The sequence below is a fragment of the Salvia splendens genome, chromosome 9 (genome assembly GCF_004379255.2).
Source record: "Salvia splendens isolate huo1 chromosome 9, SspV2, whole genome shotgun sequence".
Taxonomy (NCBI): domain Eukaryota; kingdom Viridiplantae; phylum Streptophyta; class Magnoliopsida; order Lamiales; family Lamiaceae; genus Salvia; species Salvia splendens.
The window spans coordinates 32086685-32110433 of record NC_056040.1 but is presented as its reverse complement, the minus strand read 5'-3'; the positions used below and the strand labels follow the sequence as shown (position 1 = coordinate 32110433).

General features: G+C 43.6%; 1 protein-coding gene and 2 long non-coding RNA genes across 4 annotated transcripts; 2 read left to right on the top strand and 1 right to left on the bottom strand.

Moving 5' to 3' along the window:
• Positions 1 to 1808: 1808 nt before the first annotated feature.
• Positions 1809 to 4044, bottom strand: LOC121749023. Its single transcript, XR_006039615.1, has 2 exons — positions 3909 to 4044; positions 1809 to 2044 (listed from the first exon to the last, which is right to left on the bottom strand). It is a non-coding gene; the product is annotated as an uncharacterized LOC121749023 (long non-coding RNA).
• A 297-nt stretch (positions 4045 to 4341) lies between these two features.
• Positions 4342 to 4843, top strand: LOC121749022. The gene is made up of 2 exons (XR_006039614.1): positions 4342 to 4481; positions 4554 to 4843. It is a non-coding gene; the product is annotated as an uncharacterized LOC121749022 (long non-coding RNA).
• Positions 4844 to 8906: 4063 nt separating this feature from the next.
• Positions 8907 to 21753, top strand: LOC121747037 (TGACG-sequence-specific DNA-binding protein TGA-2.1-like). 2 transcript variants are annotated; one of them, XM_042141018.1, is made up of 9 exons: positions 8907 to 8970; positions 19383 to 19837; positions 19904 to 20089; positions 20187 to 20252; positions 20329 to 20388; positions 20512 to 20641; positions 20722 to 20993; positions 21068 to 21316; positions 21450 to 21753. In XM_042141018.1, the coding sequence occupies exons 3-9, from the start codon at positions 19943 to 19945 to the stop codon at positions 21594 to 21596; spliced, it is 1071 nt and encodes a 356-aa protein (XP_041996952.1). In that variant the 5' UTR covers positions 8907 to 8970; positions 19383 to 19837; positions 19904 to 19942; the 3' UTR covers positions 21597 to 21753. The 2 variants fall into 2 exon arrangements, with proteins under 2 accessions (XP_041996952.1, XP_041996953.1); XM_042141019.1 differs by lacking the exon at positions 8907 to 8970 and having other exon boundaries at positions 19272 to 19462; positions 19788 to 19837.
• The last annotated feature ends 1996 nt before the right edge of the window (positions 21754 to 23749 follow it).

Genomic DNA, 23749 nt, shown 5'->3' with positions numbered 1-23749 from the left:
CATTAAAAGCCAAATATCTAAAATTGGCAACAAGCCCCAACTACATCTTTAAATTTCAATACTACCCACAAAGTCTCTTTTCTTATATTTACTTACGAAAAAATTGTTTTTTTTTGTGTATTTCTCATACTATGATGAATAAATAATTGGAACTAGGACAGACTTTGTTAAGGATGTGATTGGCAACCTGGAATCGAGAGCTTCAAAAGTTCAGATATTCTATAGTTTCCTTTTCTCCTACAAACTATACGCGACACACATAAAACGTACTTACACTACACTCACACACAAATGCACTCTTCTAAATTTATTTTTTATCTCCTCTTTCATTGTTTTTTCTCCTTTTTTCTTTTCCCTTTTCAAATTTATGTTTAAATGTACATTTTTGTAATCTTTCATTTTCTTTAAATTAATACTATGATTGTTTTAATTTAATTTTTTAATTTTAAATCTTTATTAATTGCTTAATTTTATTAAATAAAAAAGAACTGAATTAGAACATTATAAATTTTAAATTTAATCGTAATAAAATTATAATTACAATATCATTATAAATTTATTATACCAAACAAACTTTTAATAAAAGTTGGGAATCCGAATAATTGAATTCAAAGACATTACTCCATCTGTCCCTGAGAAGTATGAACATTCGGTTTGATACGAGTTTTAATGCATAATTGATAAAGTAAGAGAGAAAAATAGATAGAAAAAGTTTTTAAAGTATTGTTAGTGGAGGATGAGTCTTATCTCATTAGAGAAAAAAGAATTTACAAAACAAGAATGTTCATACTTTTCAGGGACGAATTAGAAAGGAAAAAGCTCATACTTTTCAGCGACGGATGGAGTGTTATTTTACAATAGTATTTGGCAGTGTCGTCACATTAATCAAAAAATGACGCAAAAAAACAAAATCAAAAGTCATAATTCCAAAAGGAGTCAAATATTAAATTTTATCGGTTAGTTAAAATTTTATTAGGCTTTTGGTTCAAAATAAAATTTGTACACGGAGCATTTCTAATGTGAAAATACAGTGTTAAATTTTGATATGAAATTAATTTTTGAAGAATATATCACTATGTTATAGGCTTTTTTTTACAAGATAGAGCGGAGCTAGGAAGAATTACTACAGTCTATCCAGGTTGAACATATTCAATTCTCAAATAATTGCTTAATAACAAGTTTCGTATCCCAACCAGCGGCTCATCATGCAAATACAAACCTATATCCCGACTCGATGACTGGTTTTCAACTGAATTAACCTAATGATATACGTAATTCCTATCACACATACTCCAAATATTTCGAACGAGACTTAAACAACTTCCATCTTTTCTATTCGAGTTGATCATAAAGACCACAACTTGATTGTTACTTTTGACTTTAATACTTTATATGTCGTTGTCCCAAGCAAGATGGAACACTAATAAATTCTATAGCTAGCGTAGGTGGTTTACTTGTGTCTCATGTGGTAGTGTCTACTGTTAATTTCTTCCTAAGACCATTATTTTGTCTTTTTTTTTTATCATCTTAAGCCTCATTTGGTTGTCTTTTTCCTATATTATTTTTTGCTTTCTTCTATTTTATTATATAAAATATTCTATTGTTTCGTTACTTATTTTAACACTAGATTGGGCCTCGCACTGTCAAATTTTTGGCTTCGTCACCCTATTTGGCCCATAACTTGGCCACAATTACCGATCCATGACCTAAACTTGATATATTCCATTTACTGCCCCTGTCACGACCACAACTCCCTAGTCAAAGAAAGTGTAGCTATTTCGCGACTAAACTTACTAAATAGTCTCAACTCATCATAAATGGATAACCAATTCAAGAGAAACATTGTCTAAATGTGGAAAGGGTACAACCATACTGAATCGGAGTGATTTCTGGGACATAGTCCTTACTAAGACAAAATTCTAGTTTCTTTTCAGCGGAAGAGTACCAAGACGATGTGATATGTATGAAGACATACTACATCAGCTACCTCACTTCTTAATTTATTTTCTTTCCCAACACCTCCTCCGCTTCGACAACGATCAACCTGCGCATTAAGAAAAAACAATATGCATGGCTGAGTACTTGGTATACTCAGTGGGCTTATGCCGAAAACATTTCTCTTTTAGTTGTCAGCCAAACTTGAGTGAACACGGGGTTTTTCTGAAAACAAGTCTCGGTCACTAAAACTGTTATTTCTTTCTGAAATAGACTACAGTCATAAAACTTTTCATGAAATACCATATCTGATCTGTGTGAACCGGGAATGTGGCTACATTCCACGACGGTCACTGGACCAGCCAACGCTGGAGCTAGCTCACGGTCCCTATGTGTACACTAGTCTGAGTAGGGTTTGCGGCCCTACTGGAACCCGAATTCGATTTAACTGGTTGGGCATAGCCAACATATAGGTAATCATAAATCAAAACTGGGCATGACAACTCATTCAAAATATTCATGTTTTCACATAAAACACATTTCTGAAAGAAAAGAAGCCCGCCTCATTTGTTCAAACTCTTTCAAACGGGTGCTTCTTGACATGAGATTACTCGTCGTGCGACGATGTTCCTTTATAACAAATAATATACTAAAATTAGGCTTTAATTAATTATTTATCTTGCATGTATGCATGCCTAAGCTTGTGCTTATTATTTCTTTCGTGCCTTCTAATTTAGAAGTCTTAAATCTTTAATTAAATCAACGATTTAATTTATTCGAAGTCTTGCCGAATTTCTCGGGTATAATAAATTCCCGGATTAGTTTCTTAAGTATTTTGAAATACTTTCTGTGACTAATGGAATTTCTCATCTATTTATTTACTGGGTACTAGTTCTACACGGCTTAATAGCTTTCTTTTCTTCCGTGGCTTAGGGATTAAATTTCACAGTCTCAAATTTATTTAGGGCAGTGGCCCAAAAGAAATTTATCTGTAGTGGCCCGCTTCCATTTTAAAAGGAGGCCTACTTCAATTTTTAAAAGAATGGCCCAAATCAGTTTTAAAACACCAATGGCCCAACTGAATTTAAGGAGAGATCCCTCTCATCGGCTCCTTCCCTCTTTTTCCCAAATTCCATCTCTCAAATCCCTAATCTCCCCCAGCTACACAGTCGACAACCCTTCCTCTCCCGACCGGCGGTTCATCATCCGTGGTGGGTTTCTCTTTCCTCTTCTCAGCCTTTCTCCACTCCCTTTGTCGTTTGAGACCAATTCCTAACTTGAAATGGATCACGATCAGTGAAAAGGAAGCGGCATCCGCCTATTGGCACTCTCTTCCCACCGCGTCCCGGTTCGCGGCGTTGCCGCTGGCCGTTTTCTTCGGTCACTCCACGGTGACTCGGGGTCGTCGACCCTGCCTCTCTCGTCGTCTTAGCTCGAAGTTAGCGAGCTGCTGTTGCCTCTCTCTCGCGGTGGCGAAATCGCCTCAGGCGCTGTTCGCGCCGTTCCGCTTCTGGCTGGGCAAAGACACCGCTCTTCGTTGCTGCTCACGCCCCTGTCGAGCCCCTTCACCTGACGAAGTCGCCTCCAGGGGATAGTCGTCAAATGTAACAGGCAAACCTCACGGTCTAAGCTAAGTTCTTCTTTTATTACTTAGCTTAATCGGTTTGAAATTCCGGCAGTAAAGCGTGATTTGAGTATTGACTATGATTGATGATCAAGCTTTGATCTTGTGAAATTCTGCCTACTGGAACAAGTTTAAGTTGCTTGTTTCTGATTTTGAACTAAGAGCAGCTTATGATTTTTTTGGATTCCTAACTTGATGTGCCTCTTTTGAGTATTTATTTGTGAGGTGTAATGATGCTCTCTTGGTCTAACATACTGTGATTTCCTATCATGCTGTGTTTCTACATGTTAACGTGATTCATGATTAAGTTGGAGATAAGGAGAAAGGGAGGGGGGGGGGTGGAGATTACCTTCATGCGTTGCTCTGTTTTCTTGTCTCTAATTCAGCCCCTCTCTCACTCCTTAGCTCACCGATTTGAATGGTTTGTGGTGATGAATGAGGGTAAAATCGAGGGTGCTCTGTATTTATAGAGGTGTATTAGTGAAAGATACAATGGTTGTTAGTCACTGCCAGAGAAAAGGGGTCCTAGGCTGCCCTTTCATTGGCTGACTCTCCCTGCGAAATGCAGGCTCGTACTCGTGCATCATGCTCTGATAGATAACTGAAATTGGTGCTTTATTCTGGTGTCCTATTGCTGTACATTTTAACCGCAATTGGCTCTATGTGGGCTGGTTCTTTGAGGGCAGCACCGAGGTGTACTCGTGGATTAAATGTTGTTGCTCCCTCAATTGTACCCCACTGCAGAGATCCCTCCCCTCTTCTTTATTTTGCAGCACCTTTAACTGATTTACAGGCGTATAATACTGCCTGATGAGCTGCCAAAAGTAGTCTTGCATGTGCAGTTGCTGGGGGGGGGGGGGGTCCAGAGCCGGCTGATCTTGTTTCTTCAGTTCAGGAAATTTTCCCATTTTTTTTTTTAAAGGTATGCTTTCCTCTTTCCCTTTTGTAGGGTGCTAATCCGTCTTTTATCCCATGAATTGCGTGTACTTGGCAGGGCACAAGGGAGGCTCATTTTCCTCTGGCTGCCGTCTCTACTTCGGCCCATCGGTCGTCGACAATCGTGCCGTGAAACGAGGCTAAGGAGAAGGGGTCGAGCTTAGATATTCTAATCTGTAATAGAGTAGTATTTTCCTCTTTTCTTTCTCGATATGTATGTAATGTCTCTTATAGCTAATGTATTTCTTTTCTTTTATTTTCATTGTGAAGCATTTGTAAACTTAGACTTAGCTTGAAACTTGTGTACTCCGTTTACTTAAGAAATCAACGAATAATCTTTCTTTCTCATTCTTTAAAGTTCTAGTGTTTATTTCATAAATCTCGAGAATTTAGATCTCGGCTATTACAGCCCCATCATTTGAGTTTCCAGCTACCTGGTGCTAGAGGGGACCAACTAACCAACTTGCTCTGAAACTTTGGTCTTGGCTTTGCGTGTAGCAGAATTGTGCATGGATCGTGCCCAAGCCCTACTCTAGATTATCGTGCTATCCACCGACCATGTCTCACCCCCAAACACTTTAGCATTTATGTTTATTTCAACCATTTATGTTTCTTTGAGGCATCATGTTGATTTTGCTAATTAGTTCGAATGACAAAATTAAAATAGTTGAGATTGTAAATAGTGAATAAATGTATAGTAGGAGTATTGAATATGTGAGTTGTATATGAGTAATTTTTTATAAGAGTGAACTATTCCTGAATGTAGCTAGGGATCAGACCACCTTGGTGCACTAATTACCAGTACCTCTTTGTATTGTATTACACCGCGATTACAGAGATGGTCAATATCTGAGATTATTGACCGAATACAAAAGGAGAAAGCAAAAGATACAAGGTACTAGAAACATGCTACAAGTAAGAGCAAGCACTAGTCTAGAATCACCACCGACCCAGACTCCAAGCCGCTCATAAGTTGACACCACCTGCACACTTAATACACTAATCAGTAACATTGGAATAAATCCCGAAGGATCTAAACTAAAGAAGTAAAGGAAAAGAGAAATCAGAGATTTGGAATATGGCTTAGGTCACATCAGTGACTGCATCGGGCCAAGGACCTCCCCAAATCTCAACCGGTTGTCACAAGAAGAGCACCGTTGGACATCAGAGCCCAGAAACCCTAGATCCCACCGACTACTGCCAACTCCGTCTTCTCAACACACGGAAACCGCCACAAAATCTCTCACGAAGAACACTAGAACACAAAACACTCACGGATCTCTCAAACCACTGACAAGATCTCCTCCGGCTTAGCAAATCCAACCGTTCAGTCAGATCCAACACTGGACTTTGCAAAGCAACCGAAGGAGTTGCTTCTGCTAAAGTTCCCACCGGTCAAAACTCATAGAGAACCAAAGAAAGGCCGAAGAAGGTGATTAGAACAAGAGAGAGATTGATTGAGTGAGACAGAATGAGGCATTGTGTGGGTGGATGAGCTTAGAGCATCTCCAGTGGGCGGATGTCCCACTCGGACATCCACTAGGACATCCCGAAAACACCTCCTGCCACGTCACTAGGACTTCCCATCCCACTGCCACGTCACTAGGACATCCCCTGCACAATCCGCCCTTCCCATCGCCCTTCCCGCAATAAAAAAATCACAAATTCACAAATAAAACAATTTACGTTTACGGAAATAAAATTTCAACACGAATACGAACGGGAAAAATTATCAACTTCATTAAAAAAACATACATGATTTGAAAAAAAAAATTACATAGTAATAAAAAAAAAGTAATAACATCAACGTCAACCCCTCCGCGTCCAAACCTCTTCGATAATATCGTTCTGAAGTCGAACATGGGCATCTGCTTGCCGCATGTCGGCAATGCACGCATCCGCTCGACATCTCCATGAGTTACCCCCATATTCACATTCGCGGTGGCCACGCCGTGACTTGGACCTGCACCCGTATCATCTTCATTGGTCCACTGAGTCAGTTCCGCACCTTCATTTTCAACAATCATGTTGTGCATTATGATACATGCGTACATGACATCGCCGATGTTGGGAATATACCACTGCCGTGCAGGACCCTTGACTACCGCCCATCGACTCTGGAGCACACCAAATGTCCGCTCCACATCCTTGCGCGCTGCTTCCTGACGGCTCACAAAGTATGACTTCTTTTGCCCGAGCGGATGCTTGATTGTCTTCACAAAGACGGGCCAGTTTGGGTATATCCCATCCGCCAAATAGTATCCCATATTGTGCTGGTTGCCGTTGGCGACGAAACTGATGGCGGGACCAATGCCATTGCACTGAACATTGAACAGGGGCGATGACTGGAGAACGTTGATGTCGTTGTTCGACCCGGCGACTCCGAAATAAGCATGCCATATCCACAGCAGGTAGTCAGCTACAACTTCAAGGATCATCGTGGGATGCTTGGCTTTGAAGCCGGTAGTGTATATCCCCTTCCAGGCGACGGAGCAGTTCTTCCACTCCCAATGCATACAATCTATGCTGCCCAACATCCCAGGGAACCTGTGCACCGACCCATGCATATCTATCAGACTCTGGCAGTCTTCGGGGCTCGGACTCTGAAGATACCGCTCACCGAATATCGCTCTCACGCCCGCGCAAAAATTCTACAGACACTCGACGGCTGTCGACTCGCCAATGTGGAGGTACTCGTCGAACATGTCGGCCGCGCCTCCGTACGCCAGTTGTCTGATTGCGACAGTGCACTTCTGCAAGGGCGTGAGTCCGGGTTTGCCAGCTGCATCCTCCCTGATCCTAAAATACATGTATCTTCTATCTAAAGCACCCACGATGTGCAGAAACAGCGGACGATGCATCCTAAAGCGTCGCCGGAATAAGGCTTCCCCAAAACGCGGTTGAGGAGCGAAGTAGTCTGCATACAACCGAATATGTGCAGCAATGTGGTCACGGGGTACTGTAGTTCGACGATGGATCGGCCGAGGTACCGCAGCCTGCTGCCGCCGCTGCGCCCTCTGCTGTAGCAGCCTATCTATCGCACCTTCCACAGCGACCTCCAATTCATTCTCACTATCACTGTCACTAGACATTCTAGATAGACTTGAAATTAGAGATGTAGAGAGAGAAACTTGTTAACACAAGTGGTGCGAATGAAATGAAGTTCAACGAGCCGTATATATAGAGTTTAAAAAAAATATTTACCGGACGTCCGACCCACTCCACAATGGCGGACGTCCGCCCGCCCGTCGCCCGCACGTCCGAGGACACCCGACGTCCTCACGGGACGTCCGTATCCGACCTTCGACGCTCGACCTGGTCGCCCGTCGCGGACGTCCGACCGGACGTCCGCCATTGGAGATGCTCTTATCCCCTCACACAACTAGCACAAATAAAATCCGGCTCTCAATCATGATCCGAGTGGACTGACACATGGCACCCATCCGTGAGCTCTAGTAAGTGAATGGGTGAGTGGGCTCGCATAAATGACATTGGTCTACTCACTGACATTGGGCTCAGATAAAATAATCGGGCCGAATGACTTGGTCCACATTATCCAACACTGAATAAAAGAAGTCCATGAACATCGCATTTTATACATGTCAGATGCTTTTCTAATTTATTTTTTTTTTCTATTTTTTGGATTAAAATTCTCACATTCTAAAGCACATTTTGATACTTTTCCATATTCCAAATAAACAACATACTCCTTTCTTGGACGGTATGAGAATTTATGCAGCTTTCTTTTGTATGTTAAGTAGAAGGAATAAAGTAATAGAAATGGAATAAAGTAATAGAGATGGAATAAAGTAGAGATAAAATGTTTCTATTTTTAGTAATAAGTCATTTTAGTTAGAACAAACTAAAAAGGAAAGTGATTCATCTTCGATGGGACGGGGGATGGAGGGAGTAATTAAATATATAAAAATATATGTAGTAAAAATCATCATAAGTGTTTGTAATACAAAATCAAAATTGTGTATCTTATTAGTAATAAAATCAAGATTATGTACACGTTATTATGTCTCCCACTCCAATAAAATACTAGTAACATCAATTAGTACTAGTAATAATTGATTGAACAAAACTCAAAATTTAAACAGCATGGAAAAGGTTTATTGATCATTTATATAATTCACTCTTTTCATAAGAGTGCAGCGTTGCAATATTATTAATGAAGTTACTGAATTAAGTTGAAGACGATAAACTTGATAATAATAAGCGTATGTGTACTCGATTATAAATACAGAAAACTTGAGGACCATAAAGAGTATGAATTTAGAAAGTATGAAAAGGCATTAAAAATAAGTGGAAGGCTTTGAAAAGTGGAAAATATGCTTCCGATGAAAATGACGCCTAGCTTGGAATGATCTGAATGTCACGTCTCTCATTAAACAACCACAACTGTGCCCTGGATTTTTGTGCTCCTACAGAAATTTCTAGAAACTAATCCATTTACTTAAAACTGAACAATTGTAAGTTTCAGCATCAAGATTCTGGTTTTCGCGAGCTTTGACTAAATATACGCATGAAAAGGGTTTATGTGGTATTGTGATTTATTGAAAAAGAATTGGTTTTTCCTGCTGGGGTTTGAGGTCAGTTTTGATAGGAATTAAACTGGCGCTTTCATTTGTGGTCTAAAACTAGATTTGGGTGTGTTTTTTTTCTTACCTCTCTTGTTACTAGTATGAGTTTTTAAGGTGGTGATGGTGATTTATGGGTAGCACAACCATCAAATTTAGTGCAGAGGATAACAGAGCAGGGATGCCCAGCTTCATTTCTCAGACTCCTGCTGCCAATCCCATGTATTCCCCCTCTCTCTATCCCTCTGTTTTTTTATTATATTGTGGCTTGATGGGGTGCGTACTAAACAAGCCCGACAGCAATGACGGCCCATCAGCCCAAAGCCCAAGGAAGAGTATGAGTTCGGCATTACCAAAGAGTTCGGCCTCAGCCTACAGCTCGGTAAAAGCCGACCAATCAAGCTCTGCGAGTTCGGCATTACCAAAGAGTTCGGCCTCAGCCTACAGCTCGGTAAAAGCCAACCAAGCTCTACTCTCAGATCGGCAACCAAAGCAGTTCGGTCTCAGTTTTCGACCGAACAAGGAGTTAGTGGACCCATGCAGGATTTCCACAACTTCCAACACACCCACTACCACGTGGCGTCAACTCAGGCCACGATCTTAGGCCATGACCTACACGACCTCCACGACCTAGAGTGATGATGTAAGCCACGATCTTAGTTCAATGTATAAATAGAACTTAGATCTGATAGAAAGGGGTTAGAAGCTCTCTAGAGAAAAATACCATATAGCAAGTCTGTGTTGTAAGCTGTAATTCCAGATCAAGCAATACAAACCTGCCCCCATTTCTCCCCGTGGACGTAGATTTACCTCAGTAAATCGAACCACGTAAAATTCTCTGTGTCGTGATCTGTATTTTCCTGCATTTACTAACATCAGAAATTCGCGGACTCATCACTGGCGCCGTCTGTGGGAAACAGAGAACCAAATTTGTGATAAAGCGAATTTTTGACCATTTTTTCAACCCAAAAAATGCATACCAGATCGCAGAGTACCCGTATTCCTGCCCGTGAGAACCAGGAGGAAGCCAATCCACCCCATAGGTCTGGAAAACAGCCTAGGGATAAATCCACCACCAGTTCTCATGGCGGAGGAACAAGCCGCTCCAAAAGCCGTCACACCGAGTCTTCCCAGCAGCCCGATTTGAACGAGGCTGTCAAGCTGTTTTTGGCTGAAAAGCAGGAGGAATTCTTAACCTTCCTGCAGAGAAGCCAAAAACAGCCGGAGGCGAAAACGGCGGATTCTCCCTCTCCCTCCATACGAGACAGTCACTACCGCAGTAGTGTCATGTCTTCCAGAAGAAAGAATCCTCGGTACCGGAATCACAGGAGAACTCCATCTCCTCCATACCGAAGAAATGTCGGGTTCGCCATGTACGGAGCATTGAGGACTCCGTTCTCGGACGATATTACCCGAACTTCCCTACCACAGAACTACCGAACTCCGTCGATAACCTATGACGGACTCGTGGATCCTCATGATTTCTTGGGACGCTATCAATATAACATGGCGAACCAGGGTCTCAACGAGGTCCACATGTGCAAGCTGTTTCCCGAACTGCTTATCGGGAACGCAAGAAGGTGGTTCGATAGCCTCCCCCAAGGCAGCATTAGATCCTACCGAGATCTAATGGATGCTTTCCACAGGAGGTTCTTTCAGAAAGCGGAAGCCCGGATTACTTCGGCTCAGCTGCTTTCTATACGTCAAGGTCGCGACGAAAAGATCAGCGACTTCCTGACGAGATTCCATAAGGAATGCCTACAAGTAGATAATCTCAATGATCTACTTGTCATTTCGGCATTCCAAAATGGAATCCTGCCCGGAGCTCTCTACAGAAAGCTCGTGGAATGCAGTCCGCAAACAGCTCAAGAGATGTGGGACATTGCGGACAAGTTTTCTCGTGCCGATGAGGCAGACCGTCGAAAACGGTCTTTAGACAGCTCATCTAGAGAAGACAAAAAGAAGCCCGATCATAGCGATCAGAGGCTTCCTCGCCGAACACCTTCCCCACCAAAGGAGAGATAGCGGTCATCCGAGGTGATCGAAAAAAGAGCAAGTGTGTTCGCAGATTGCGCTTAAAAGTGCCGAGCAATCAGTTCGGCACCATCAAGCATAGCAATCACAGCAGCCGGAGTCAGAGGCAGGCGGAATGACCGAAGTCACACCGGAGCCGAACTCGATGGTGTACGGCACTGAAGCCGTGATTCCGGTTTAGATTGGCATACCCAGTCCCCGAACTCAATTTCTCCTCAGAAATGAATGGTGACGGACTGAGAGCCGAACTAGATCTTGCCGAAGAAAGAAGAGAATTGGCCTGCATAAAAGCAGCCAAGTACAAGGAGCAAGTAGCCCGGTATTACAGCCAAAGGGTGAAGAAGCTGCAATTTCAAGTGGGAGATCTCGTCTTGAGAAACAACGAAGTAAGCCGAGCAGAAAAGCTGGGCGAACTCGAACCCACATGGGAAGGTCCATATCGGGTGTCAGAAGTCCTCGGCAAAGGGTCTTACAAATTGACTCACGTGTCAAGAGCACAAGTACCCCGAACATGGTACGTTTCCAACCTCAAAAAGCTCCATTTGTAAGAGACAGTCCGGTCAATGTGCTTTCTTTGGTTTGCTTGGTCTTTATTTGTCTATATGCGTTTTGTCTGTCTATGTGCGTGTCGTCTCTTACAAATGTTACTGAGGTATCTTGTTCTTCGAAGGCTGATCCCCTTCTTAGAACATAAACAAGCCAAAGATTGTGTGTCAAAGCTTCTAAAGAGGATACAAGACCACAATTCAGCTTAAACAAGCAGTTCGTCCGAAACGAGCTGCAACAAGCCAACGATTGTGCGTCAAAGCTTCTAAAGAGGATACAAGACCACAATTCAGCTTAAACAAGCAGTTCGTCCGAAACGAGCTGCAACAAGCCAACGATTGTGCGTCAAAGCTTCTAAAGAGGATACAAGACCACAATTCAGCTTAAACAAGCAGTTCGTCCGAAACGAGCTGCAACAAGCCAAAGATTGTGTGTCAAAGCTTCTAAAGAGGATACAAGACCACAATTCTGCTTAAAAATCAAGCACTTCGTCTGAAACGAACTGCAACAAAAGTCCGATTCTCGCGATAAAACTTGCCTGAATTAGGACAAGGGAAAGTCCAATCCATGCGATAAAACTCGCCGAATTAGGACGACCAAGTTCGGTCAAAGCAGTTTACCTCATAAGACCGAGGACGACCATGTCTAGTCAAAGAGGTTTACTGCATAAGACCACTTCGGTTAACTGGGAAAGTCCGATCCACGCGATAAAACTCGCCGAATTAGGACAAGGGAAAGTTCGATCCCGGCGACAAAAATCGCCAAATTAGAACACAGACCAAAGACGAGTCCGGTCAAAAGATGTTTATTTCATCAGACCAAAGACGAGTCCGGTCAAAGATGTTTATTTCATCAGACCAAAGACGAGTCCGGTCAAAGATGTTTATTTCATCAGACCAAAGACGAGTCCGGTCAAAGATGTTTATTTCATCAGACTAAAGACGAGTCCGGTCAAAGATGTTTATTTCATCAGACCAAAGACGAGTCCGGTCAAAGATGTTTATTTCATCAGACCGAAGACGAGTCCGGTCAAAGATGTTTATTTCATCAGACCAAAGACGAGTCCGGTCAAAGATGTTTATTTCATCAGACCAAAGACGAGTCCGGTCAAAGATGTTTATTTCATCAGACCAAAGACAAGTCCGGTCAAAGAAGTTTACTTCATAAGACCGAGGACAAGTACGATGAAATTTTTCGCTAAGCTGTAAATACAGAGTGTTAGAAGCGAAAACAAAATTTCATTTTTCAAATCTTGTTCGGCACACAACTCCGCTACCCTACGAGATGGCGTTACGCTATTACAAAGGACTATTCTACTGTCCAGGGTTGCTAAAGTTGAGCCATCTATTCACAAAATCCTCGTGAAGCTGAGTTCGGGCGTTCCAGGCAGCCGCAGAATAAGCAGGTCGACGAGATGCTCTAATCGACCTGCCACCTCTTCTCTGAGCCCGGGAAGCCCTAGCACCTCGGCGGCGAAGAGTCTCTTCACGAAGCATTTGCCGATCTTGCTCACTCATAACCACAGCTCCTCTGCGAACTTCAGTCCGTCCTCGACTTGACGTCTCCGGTTGTCCCTGAGTTCGTTGCTGACTTGGAGTAGGGTTTTGAGCAAGTGAATCAGAGGTTTGAGCTGGAGTACTAGCATCTGTTGGCGGGAAATGCCGGAGGAATCTCTCAATTGAGGGACGCCGGGCAAGAACTATGTCGTACCGAGAGGCCCAGCGCCGCAATGATGTCACGACTTGTTGGCAAGCCGAGCTCTCCAGCGCATTGTTCCTCCGGAGTACATTATATTCCTCCCACAGTTCGTCAACTCGACTCTGAACATCTGATATGGTCATTCCCCCGCGCACACGGATGTAATCCTCGTACGCAGTCCTCTCAGCAATGGCCGTATTCAGCTCGGCCTCCAGATCTTTCTTATCGGACTCTAAGTCCTTGATATCGGCATCCAGCTTCACTAAACGAGCCAGAAGCTCGTCATTCTTCGTCTGATCGGCTATAGCTCTTCTCTCAGCTTCGTCCAAAGCCGAAGAGTACAGCCGTTTCCAGTGAAGTATCTCCATCTCCTTGGGTACAAAGCAGCTATATTAGTTCGGCAGCTGTACCGAGCAGATAGTAAAATACAACAGGAATAAAGGCGAGTACGAAAAGCTATACGAAGACAAGTGTAGAGAATTTTTCATTCACAAGGAAAATTTTTTACACTAGGGCTTCAAGGCCATTTTACAAGGAAGAAACTAGACTAAGAGAAGGGAGACGAAATCATACTCCGCCAGCTTCGTCTCCGGCTCCTCGGTCTGGTACAGCTTCTTTCTCCTGGGCTACCTCAGCCTCAGCCTCGCCTCCTGCCGGCCTCGCCTCCGCCTCCTGATCGGCTTCCTTCTCCGGATGCCCGGCCTGATCGACTTCGGCCTCCCGCTCCAGCGGCTCGGCCTCACCCTCTCCGTGGTAAGTCGAAGCGGGTGAAACGGGTCCCACGGAGGCAAAGATAGCCTCCAGGTTCTCGTCCCGATCAGCTCGACAACTCCGGACTCGGTCTGCAGAAAGCAGGACCGAAGATGAAGCGAGCTCCTCAAGGAGCGGCAGATTCTGAAGCCGAGCTGCTATCTCTCGGCTGTACAGAGGCAGCACGACGTCGGCCCCCTGCTCGCCCTTATCGGCAATTAGCCTTACCAGACTACCGACAAAGGCCGAGAACTGGCTGCTCAAAAAGAGTTTCTCCGTGTAAACACGGAGACCCTCTCCTTGGGCAACCACGGCGGCAGCATCACTCCGTTTCGTCTGCTCTCGCTGGATGACGAGCTGGTTTTTGGCAAACTGAGCTTCATCCTGGGCCGAAATCCTAGCAGCTCTGGCTTTCTCAAAGTTTGCCTCAGCCTGCTCGGCCCGGTGACAAGTAGCCGCCAATTTCCTCTGCATCTCAGCATAGTCGTTGGACGCTTTGGAGAGTTCGACTGCGACGAGCTTGGAGAGCATATCGTTCCTCTGAAAATGGATAAGGAAAAAAGTCAACAGAGGGCACCAAAAATACAGGACAGAAGCCAAGCCAAAGAATCAAGAAGACAATTCACCTCGGCGAAGTCCGTGGGCCATAAAAATGGCTCACAGATATGCTCCGAAGGAGGCGCCAAGACCACGTCTTTCTCTGGCGCTCTCGGGGGGTTCTGGGTCTTCCCCTTCCTACTTGCCGAAATCGACTCCGGCTTCTTTGGACCCGAAGAGGTCTTTTGCCTCTTCGGATTCTTCTCGGCATCAGGCGCCGAGCTGGTAGCCTTCTCTCTCTCCGGCTCCTTGGACTCCGAAGATTTTCGGGTAGCCTTGTTCAGCATGTACACTGCCAAAAAGCAAGAAAGCAAGGTTAGTTTTCTTCGTTAAAGCAGTAGAGCATAAAGATAAAGAGAAATCCTCACCCTCGGCCTCTTCGTCCGAAGACGAGATGTCGAACACGACGTCGCCCTTGACGAGCTCAGACTCCGTGTATTGTTTCCTAACTATGGGAATCTTGTTGAGCTCGCCATCGAGCTCGTCCAACGGTTCAGGCCGAGGATGACGGATAACGGACTTCGGCCCTCTCCAGGGAAAACTAGGAGCCGCAGTCCTATTATAAAAAAAGAAGCGATTTTGCCATTTCGGCCATTTGGTTTTACAAAAGGCCCTAAAAGGCTGTAAAGGGACCAAGTAAAACCAAGATCCCTTCCTTTTAAACTGGAAAAAATTAAGGATTGCCCTCAGAGACAGATCCTTATCTAGCCTACGCAGTTCGGCAGCAAAAGCCGATAAGTGCCTCCAAGAGTTCGGAGTCACCTGACCTAAAGGGAGTTGAAAAAAATCTAGCAACTCTACAAAGGCAAGGGGAAGGGGGAAACGAAGCCCGCATTCTAAGCTGGCTTCGTAGACGGTGGCGTAACCTTCCGGCGGCGAGTCCGCCCTATAAAGGTCGTCGGGAATCGCAACCTTCCCCCCAGGAAAAGAGTATTTTTCGTGAAGGGATATCACAGTATCCTTACTCAAGATACTGTGAAAATACTCTACGGTCTTCTCCCCGGATTCTTTCCGGCTAGAAGACCCCTTACCCCCTTCACCACCGCTACCAGACTCAGACGAAGAAGAAGCAGACATGGTCCTTACTCTTTGCAAAATCTGAGGAAATTTTTGAAAGCGGAAGAAAATCTTTTTCGCAAAGGAGATAGAGTGCAGAAGAAGCAGTCGCAAAAGTGCTTCAATGATGAAGAAGGGAGGTATTTATCAGATTCGGCGAAGATTTCAAAATCGTCGCACCGTTTCGAATCCCACCTTTTCAGGATTCAACGGCCGGATTTTACTGTCGCATTTAATGCAGCCACATGCAAGGCACGTCCCCTGACGTCAGCCTCCCCCGTACCTTTATCCAGAATGCCGAAGTGACTCGCTTCGCCGAAGTGATTCACTTCGTCTTTCGGGGGGGGTAGTGATGGGGTGCGTACTAAACAAGCCCGACAGCAATGACGGCCCATCAGCCCAAAGCCCAAGGAAGAGTATGAGTTCGGCATTACCAAAGAGTTCGGCCTCAGCCTACAGCTCGGTAAAAGCCGACCAATCAAGCTCTGCGAGTTCGGCATTACCAAAGAGTTCGGCCTCAGCCTACAGCTCGGTAAAAGCCAACCAAGCTCTACTCTCAGATCGGCAACCAAAGCAGTTCGGTCTCAGTTTTCGACCGAACAAGGAGTTAGTGGACCCATGCAGGATTTCCACAACTTCCAACACACCCACTACCACGTGGCGTCAACTCAGGCCACGATCTTAGGCCATGACCTACACGACCTCCACGACCTAGAGTGATGATGTAAGCCACGATCTTAGTTCAATGTATAAATAGAACTTAGATCTGATAGAAAGGGGTTAGAAGCTCTCTAGAGAAAAATACCATATAGCAAGTCTGTGTTGTAAGCTGTAATTCCAGATCAAGCAATACAAACCTGCCCCCATTTCTCCCCGTGGACGTAGATTTACCTCAGTAAATCGAACCACGTAAAATTCTCTGTGTCGTGATCTGTATTTTCCTGCATTTACTAACATCAGAAATTCGCGGACTCATCATGGCTATTGGTGGTGGTCTCACATCTTCTGTTTTTATGTTAGAAAACATCTACCACTTTATAGTTAGGAACTTACAAAAGGAGAGCTGATTGATTGTTTACATTAGTTAGGATGAAAAAGGAACAAAATGAAAATGTTTTGTACTTGATTGCTAGTTATTGTGATACAGATAAATTGATAGCAGTAAAGGCTGACGAACAATAATATAAACTAGAAAGAAGCTCAAAGATTTAAAGAACAGAAACTGACACCATTAGAATTAATCGAACAAAAGAAACACAAGAAAATAATCCTCACAAGGAGGGCAATCCTCACGCAGTGAGGCCACGGTAAAACCGCCCAGAATATTGATCTCTCCAAAGATGATTTTATCGTTGTGGAGACTTATATTTATAGGCTTACCAGTGAGAAAATATAGCAACAAATCTAAGCCTAATTTAAATAATAATAAATCCTAACAAACTTAATTTAAATAATAATAATAAATCCTAACTAAACTTAACTAAGTATGCATATCCTGCGATATGCATATCTGTATCAATTGCCTCACTCTCGAAACAACCTTGCCCTCAAGGTTGAGCTCAAAATTGAAACCAATTACTTTGTTCGGTGGAGGCTCCCATTCATGCTGCTGGACAGGAGGTGCAAAGCTGAAACCAAGGAATGTACCCATAAACAAGAAGAAACAGATACATGAGTGTGCCCTGCTCTGCAGCAGCCGCATGAACTGTATGTCACCGCAAAGGAAAGAAGGGAGCCTGAAACTGTGGAATATCAACGCTCGATTGTGCCAGAAATAATTTCTGTTGCAGCAGGGGCAGTAGCATAGGGGCGGACAACAACTTAGGAGTTGTCGCAAACTGTGGTTGTGGTTGTGGTGGAGGGCTGGAGTGCAACAGAGAAGTTGGTTCAACAACAGAAGGTAGAACCACACGTAACAGAACGTCCTGAAGATGAGGTTGTGGTGGTGGTGGTGCAGGCGGCAGTGCGGCGAATGGCAACTCATCAAGTGGATTTGTTGACGCCATAGCTGCCAAGGGAAATGAGCTGGAAACAATAGCTGACTTTGTTGCTGTGTGTAGGTCAGCAGAGTTCTGTTTGGCACTGTTGGGTGGGCTGGCGTGTAGAGTATTCTCCTGCTTGGTAGTTGTAGGCGGGCTAGAGGATAGCAGTGGTGCTGTCACCATTGCTGGTGTAGGCAGTCTGATATGAGATGGTAGAGTTATACAAAATGGAGGTGGAATGGGATGTTGTTCTGGCAAGGGCAAGGGCAGTGGCAGTGGGGTGCTATTGTATGTCGTGGTATCGAGATCAGGGTGGTTTGTTGAAGTGTTAATAGCTGGTAACTCCTGTAGGGCTGTTGTAGGTGGGAAGAGGAAGAGGACATCAATGGTGTTGTCACGGTGGGTAGGGAGGGTAGGATAGCTGCGGTACTATCATTGGATGTGGGTGTGATTTTTGGTTGGATTTTGGCAACACAAACAACAGCATCTCCAAAGCGTCGCAACAACTCTTGCGTGAATTTGTCCCAAGACAACGAAGAACAACGCATAAGGAGCAATTTTAGCCATGGTATTGCTGGACCAGATATGCCGTTGATGGCTACGTCGACACGTCTATCCAATGGGGTTTTGTTGATGAGGAAATATTGGTTTGCCCGCGCAAGCCACGCGAGAGCCTCGGATCCATCTAACGTTGGAAAGGTCATCACTAGTGAAGCCTGAGAAGCTCGAAACTCCAACAAGAATTTCTCCATCTTTGCTATAGCCTTCTCCAATCCAACCACATAAAGTGTGGCTTCTGTCCGAGATTTGACCATTGTTCACCGCACCAAATTGATAGGAGTAAAGGCCGATAAACAAGAATATAAACTAGAAAGAAGCTCAAAGATTTAAAGAACAGAAACTGACACCATTAGAATTAATCGAACAAAAGAAACACAAGAAAATAATCCTCACAAGGAGGTCACGGTAAAACCGCCCAGAATATTAATCTCTGCAAAGAGCATTTTATCCTAATTTAAATAGTAACCTAATCCTAATTTAAATAATAATAAATCATAACAAACTTAATTTAAATAATAATAATAATAAATCCTAACTAAACTTAAGCATATCCTGCGATATGCATATATCTGTATCATATGGCTTGACTATATTGGAATTCTTTTGGAATCACCAAGTTGTAGTTGTATTAATGTAGTCATCATTGGAGTTGGTTCAATCTAAGTTAAGTTTTTGCATTTCAACAAGTGCTCTCTTATCTTCACTAGTGTGGTTGGACTTGGATGTTCCCTTTCTTGCTATTAGTTCAAACTATATCTCATTCAGTGCATGTAATTGAGCAGTAAATTTCAAGGGGGTGAAGTTGATAAGATTAGACAGGAAATTGGTGATTAGCTATTGGTTTGGATCTGCAAATGAGGCCAATTTCCACCTCCTTGGCCTCTCCATTCAAATGGTAGATTAATCTGCACCTTAGGATTCCGGAAGACAAAAAAGTTAGTGTTGTTTTACTACACTCACTATCCTCGGAGAGGACCATCGTGCAATAAAGAATCCTTCTCTCTTCGAGGGTTATAAAAATATGTAATGCCACTTTTCGGTAGCTTAAGTGAAACTAAAATATTTTTTACTGCACCGCAGTGGTACAGGATCCAGTGCAACTCAATCCCCACACGTTCCAAATTTTGGTATTGAAGATCCTGCTAATAATGTTGGCCGAAGTAAGTCTCCTAACTTTTTTCGGTGGTATAGACCTTACATTTCTTTATCCTCATTCATCAAGCTTCTACCACATCTAATCTGTTGGACCATATATGCTCTCAAGAAAATAAGCTAGTTTGTGGATTCTTATAATGATTTTCAAGCATTTTAGATGCTTGCCCATGGATAAGCTAGTTCCAAATAACCTTAGTTTTAGCCTTTGAAGAGAAGAGATGAGGGAGTCGATCAAATCAGCAGATACTTAACTCTCGACCAAGCACTTCTAACCATTGTTTAAAATGGTATGTGGTGATATTGCACCTCTCTGATGTATACCTACTCCAGGTCCTGTATTTAACCAAAGTATCGATCTCCAGTCCGGTGCATTCAATAAGGTAATCATCACTTCATTTGGGATTCGTATCACATCTCCCAGTTTCTGATATCTATTTGCTGTACAGACGTATGCCTCGGCCAACACAAAATTTTCAGCAGCTCTAATGTGCTCTCAACCAGTTGAATTGCAGCCAAATCTATTCTCTACTTCCAGTGGCCAACATGAAAACTGGGGAGAATCCAACATGGCAGAATCCAGTTCCCGGATGGACACTTCAACTGATTTGGACCCAGATGACAAAAACCACAAGGTTCTTTCTATCCCTTCTTCCTATCTTTGGCATTCTATGAGTCCAGCAAAATAGTTTGTCTCTGGCTGTAAATTACAAGTTTCTCCCCCCTCTGCAGTTTGATGCTCAATCCGCTGGTGTTGGGGTTTCAGATTCCAGTGACAAATCAAAAGAAAAAACCTCGGTTGTGCCTTTAGTACTAGTCGTCAAGTCCTCGTCTTTTTCTAAAGATTCCTTTTTTCTGATGTGACGGTATGCAGACATTGCGAAGGCTCGCCCAAAATCGTGAAGCTGCCAGGAAAAGCAGACTGAGAAAGAAAGTAGGTTTTCTCGTAACTGCTGAAGCTCGACTCCTGCTGTTGGTTCTGTTAAGAAATCTTGATTTTGATTGTTAGCACTTTAATTACTGGAGATAGCCCTTACTGGTTTCGTTTACTATCCAGGCCTATGTACAGCAGCTAGAAAACAGCAGGCTGAAGTTAACTCAACTTGAGCAGGAACTACAACGTGCACGTCAGCAAGGTGTCTTCATTTCGAACTCGGGAGATCAGTCCCATGTGAGGAGTGCCAACGGTTCGATTTTTGCTACTGCATAGCCTTCATTACTTTACTTTGCACGTTGATTCTTGACTTCGATTATTTACATGGTGTAGGGGAGTTGGCTTTTGACGCCGAGTACGCACGGTGGACGGAAGAACAGAACAAACTAATCAATGAGTTGAGAACAGCGGTCAATTCGCATGCAAGTGACCCTGAACTTCGTACTCTCGTGGATAATGTGACGGCACATTTCAACGACGTTTTCAGGCTGAAGACTAATGCATCCAAGGCTGATGTATTCCACATCTTATCAGGAATGTGGAAAACACCTGCGGAGAGGTGTTTCATGTGGCTAGGTGGCTTCCGCCCCTCAGAGCTTCTCAAGGTGCGTCCCCTAGTTATAGGTCGCTCCTTTCTTGGCTTCTCCGTTGCTTATGGCATACGGTGATACGTGTGCAGCTTCTTGCGAACCAGCTGGAGCCGCTCACAGAGCAGCAGTTGACGGGGATCTACAATCTGCGGGAATCCTCTCAGCAAGCGGAGGATGCCCTATCACAGGGTATGGACGCATTGCAACAATCACTAGCTGAGACGCTAGCCAATGGCACTTCAGGGCCCGAAGGCTCGTCTGGAAATGTCGCCAATTATATGGGCCAGATGGCGATGGCGATGGGGAAGTTGGGAACTCTCGATGGCTTCCTTCGGCAGGTGATTAATCTTTTTTGCAGTAACTTTTGAGCCGAGTTGTATTCACACGCGTGCGAAGTTAAAATCCGATGAAATTGTTTTTTTGACATATCTCGAAGGTTGGTTGATTTGATAACACCTTTTTGTTGTCTAGGCCGACAACCTACGAGAACAAACTCTGCAACAGATGCACCGAGTACTGACCACCAGACAATCAGCTCGAGGGCTGCTCTTGATACATGACTACTTCTCGAGGCTCCGAGCTCTTAGCTCTCTTTGGTTAGCTAGGCCGCGCGAATGAGGTATGGTTCAATATGGAATAACATGGCCACATGTTGTAAAATATGGTGTGTTTTATTATGCTTGCTGTTGTCAAAGGGTAGAGATAGCAATAATGTTATTATGGTTGCTTGTATTTTCATTACAATTTACTCAGATAAATGTAAAGTCATTCTACATTTTTGGATTTAGAATTCAAATCCTATTATAGGCGAGTTCCTTTAGATACATGAAAAAGTTCTCCCACTTTTATTTATTAAGTGAGAAAAGTTACTTTTATATACAAGAAAAATTATTTTATACTCACTTATATATTGATAGTAACAATATTAAATTTTATTGATAATAAAATTACTTTTTGATAGAAATCCATGGGTTCCATCTTAAAACCAATTGGTGATAGGAGGAGGGGTCCATGAGATTTATATACTAGTTTCAGTTTTCTCTTGACACCGATGTGAGACAGTTATATGTTATATTCTTAGTTTCAATTGCCAACACCTTCCCTCAAACACTTCAAGGTGAACCTTGGAGGGGTTGGACTTTTCTCTAATCAATTGGACAATCGGCCCAATTTTTTTTTTCGATCGGTTGGACCACTTGGCCCAAATTTTTAAGTCCAGATATACTGCTGGGTCAGTCATTTTTTCGGTTTCGGCCCAGATATACTGCTGGATCAGTTAAATTTGACCCACAGTCGGCGACCCGCTCCGTTCAGCTACTCCATTTTGTTCGGGCGTGTAGGCACAAGAGGTTTGGTGGAGTAAGCCTTTTTCCCTAAAGAAATCAGTCATAGTACTGTTCACAAATTCCCTCCCATTATCGGATCTGAGTGTTTTGATTGTGGTGAGGAATTGTGTCTGGATCATTTTAAAGAAATGGATAAACCTATCAACTACTTCAGATTTATGTTTCAAGAAATATATCTATGTCATTCTTGTGCAATCATCAATAAAAATCACGAAATAACGAAAGCCATTCCCCCCAATAATAGGTGCAGGTCCCCACACATCAGCATGCACTAAAGAAAACATTGAATTCATACGGGTGTTTGTAAGTTTAAAGGACTGTCTGTGGCTCTTAGCCAAAACACAAGTTTCACAACAAAAATCAGAAGGAATAGAAAGTTTTGGAAAAAGTAACTTAAAGTAACCAGGAGAGGGGTGTCCTAGTCTTCGGTGCCATAGCCAAGTCTCTTTGTCTCGTGGATCCATGAGCCAGCATTGCAGTACCAGTTTGAGCTATCTCGTCCACGTAGTAGAGTCCTTGGTTCTCAGTGCCACGCCCAATAATCCTCCTCGTCTAAATATCCTGTAAAATGCAGAAATTGGGTTGCATCAGAAGTGTACAATCCAATTCTCTCGTAACATGGCTAATAGACAACAGTCTTTGTGATAAGGTCGGGACATATAAGCAATTCGAAAGTTTTAGAGTGGGGGATATTTCGACGGTGCCCGACCCTTCTACTGGGAACAAATCTCCACTTGCAGTTCTAATATATGATTTCGTGATTCCACCCAGGCTGTTAAAATCAGTTTTAAATGGAGTCATAGTATCAGTAGCCCCACAGTAAAAAATCCATCCCCTATTAGTACTCTCAATCCCGTTTTGAACGTGAAATGCAGCGGAAAAATGGTCTAGTGGTGCAAAGGGGTTTTTTGACTCAAATATACTTAGTCTAGGGGTCAATTTACGGTTTTCAGGAGTCTGGGGTTCAGATTCTAATTTGTGGAAGTCTGGGGGTCGGATATTCATAACATGGGGTATCATTTGGTATTTAAGCAATTCTGGGGACTCAATTGAAAAACATGAATTAGGGCTCGGTTGAAAACCAAGCCCTATACCTCTTTCACCGTTTATTCCTCTTTGGGAGTGTTCTCCCGTCTCGGCTCCTCCGGTCACCATCTCCGTTCTCTCGGCCAAATTTCCGGCACCCCGCACGCTGCCCCCACTGGGATTCCGTTCCCCGCTAGTTGACCCTCTGTTTCCGGTCGCGATTTGATGCGGCTGCGTCTGTCCTGCTCCATCAGCGACGGCGAGCTTTGCCATCGCCTTCTGCCTTTCTTCCCACCACTCAGGGTATCCTATCCTCTGAAAGCATGTTTCCCGAGTGTGCTTTTGCTTCCCGCAATGGGAACACCACAGTTTGGATGTGGCGGGGCGATTTCTCGGTCG

Bases quoted from the DNA above. Each gene is read 5' to 3' on its own strand.
- LOC121747037 (XM_042141018.1), top strand. From the start codon at position 19,943: ATGTGCTCTCAACCAGTTGAATTGCAGCCAAATCTATTCTCTACTTCC. The intron at 20,389-20,511 runs GTAGGTTTTCTC...TTTACTATCCAG, and splicing joins AAAGCAGACTGAGAAAGAAA to GCCTATGTACAGCAGCTAGA. The intron at 20,994-21,067 runs GTGCGTCCCCTA...ATACGTGTGCAG, and splicing joins GCCCCTCAGAGCTTCTCAAG to CTTCTTGCGAACCAGCTGGA.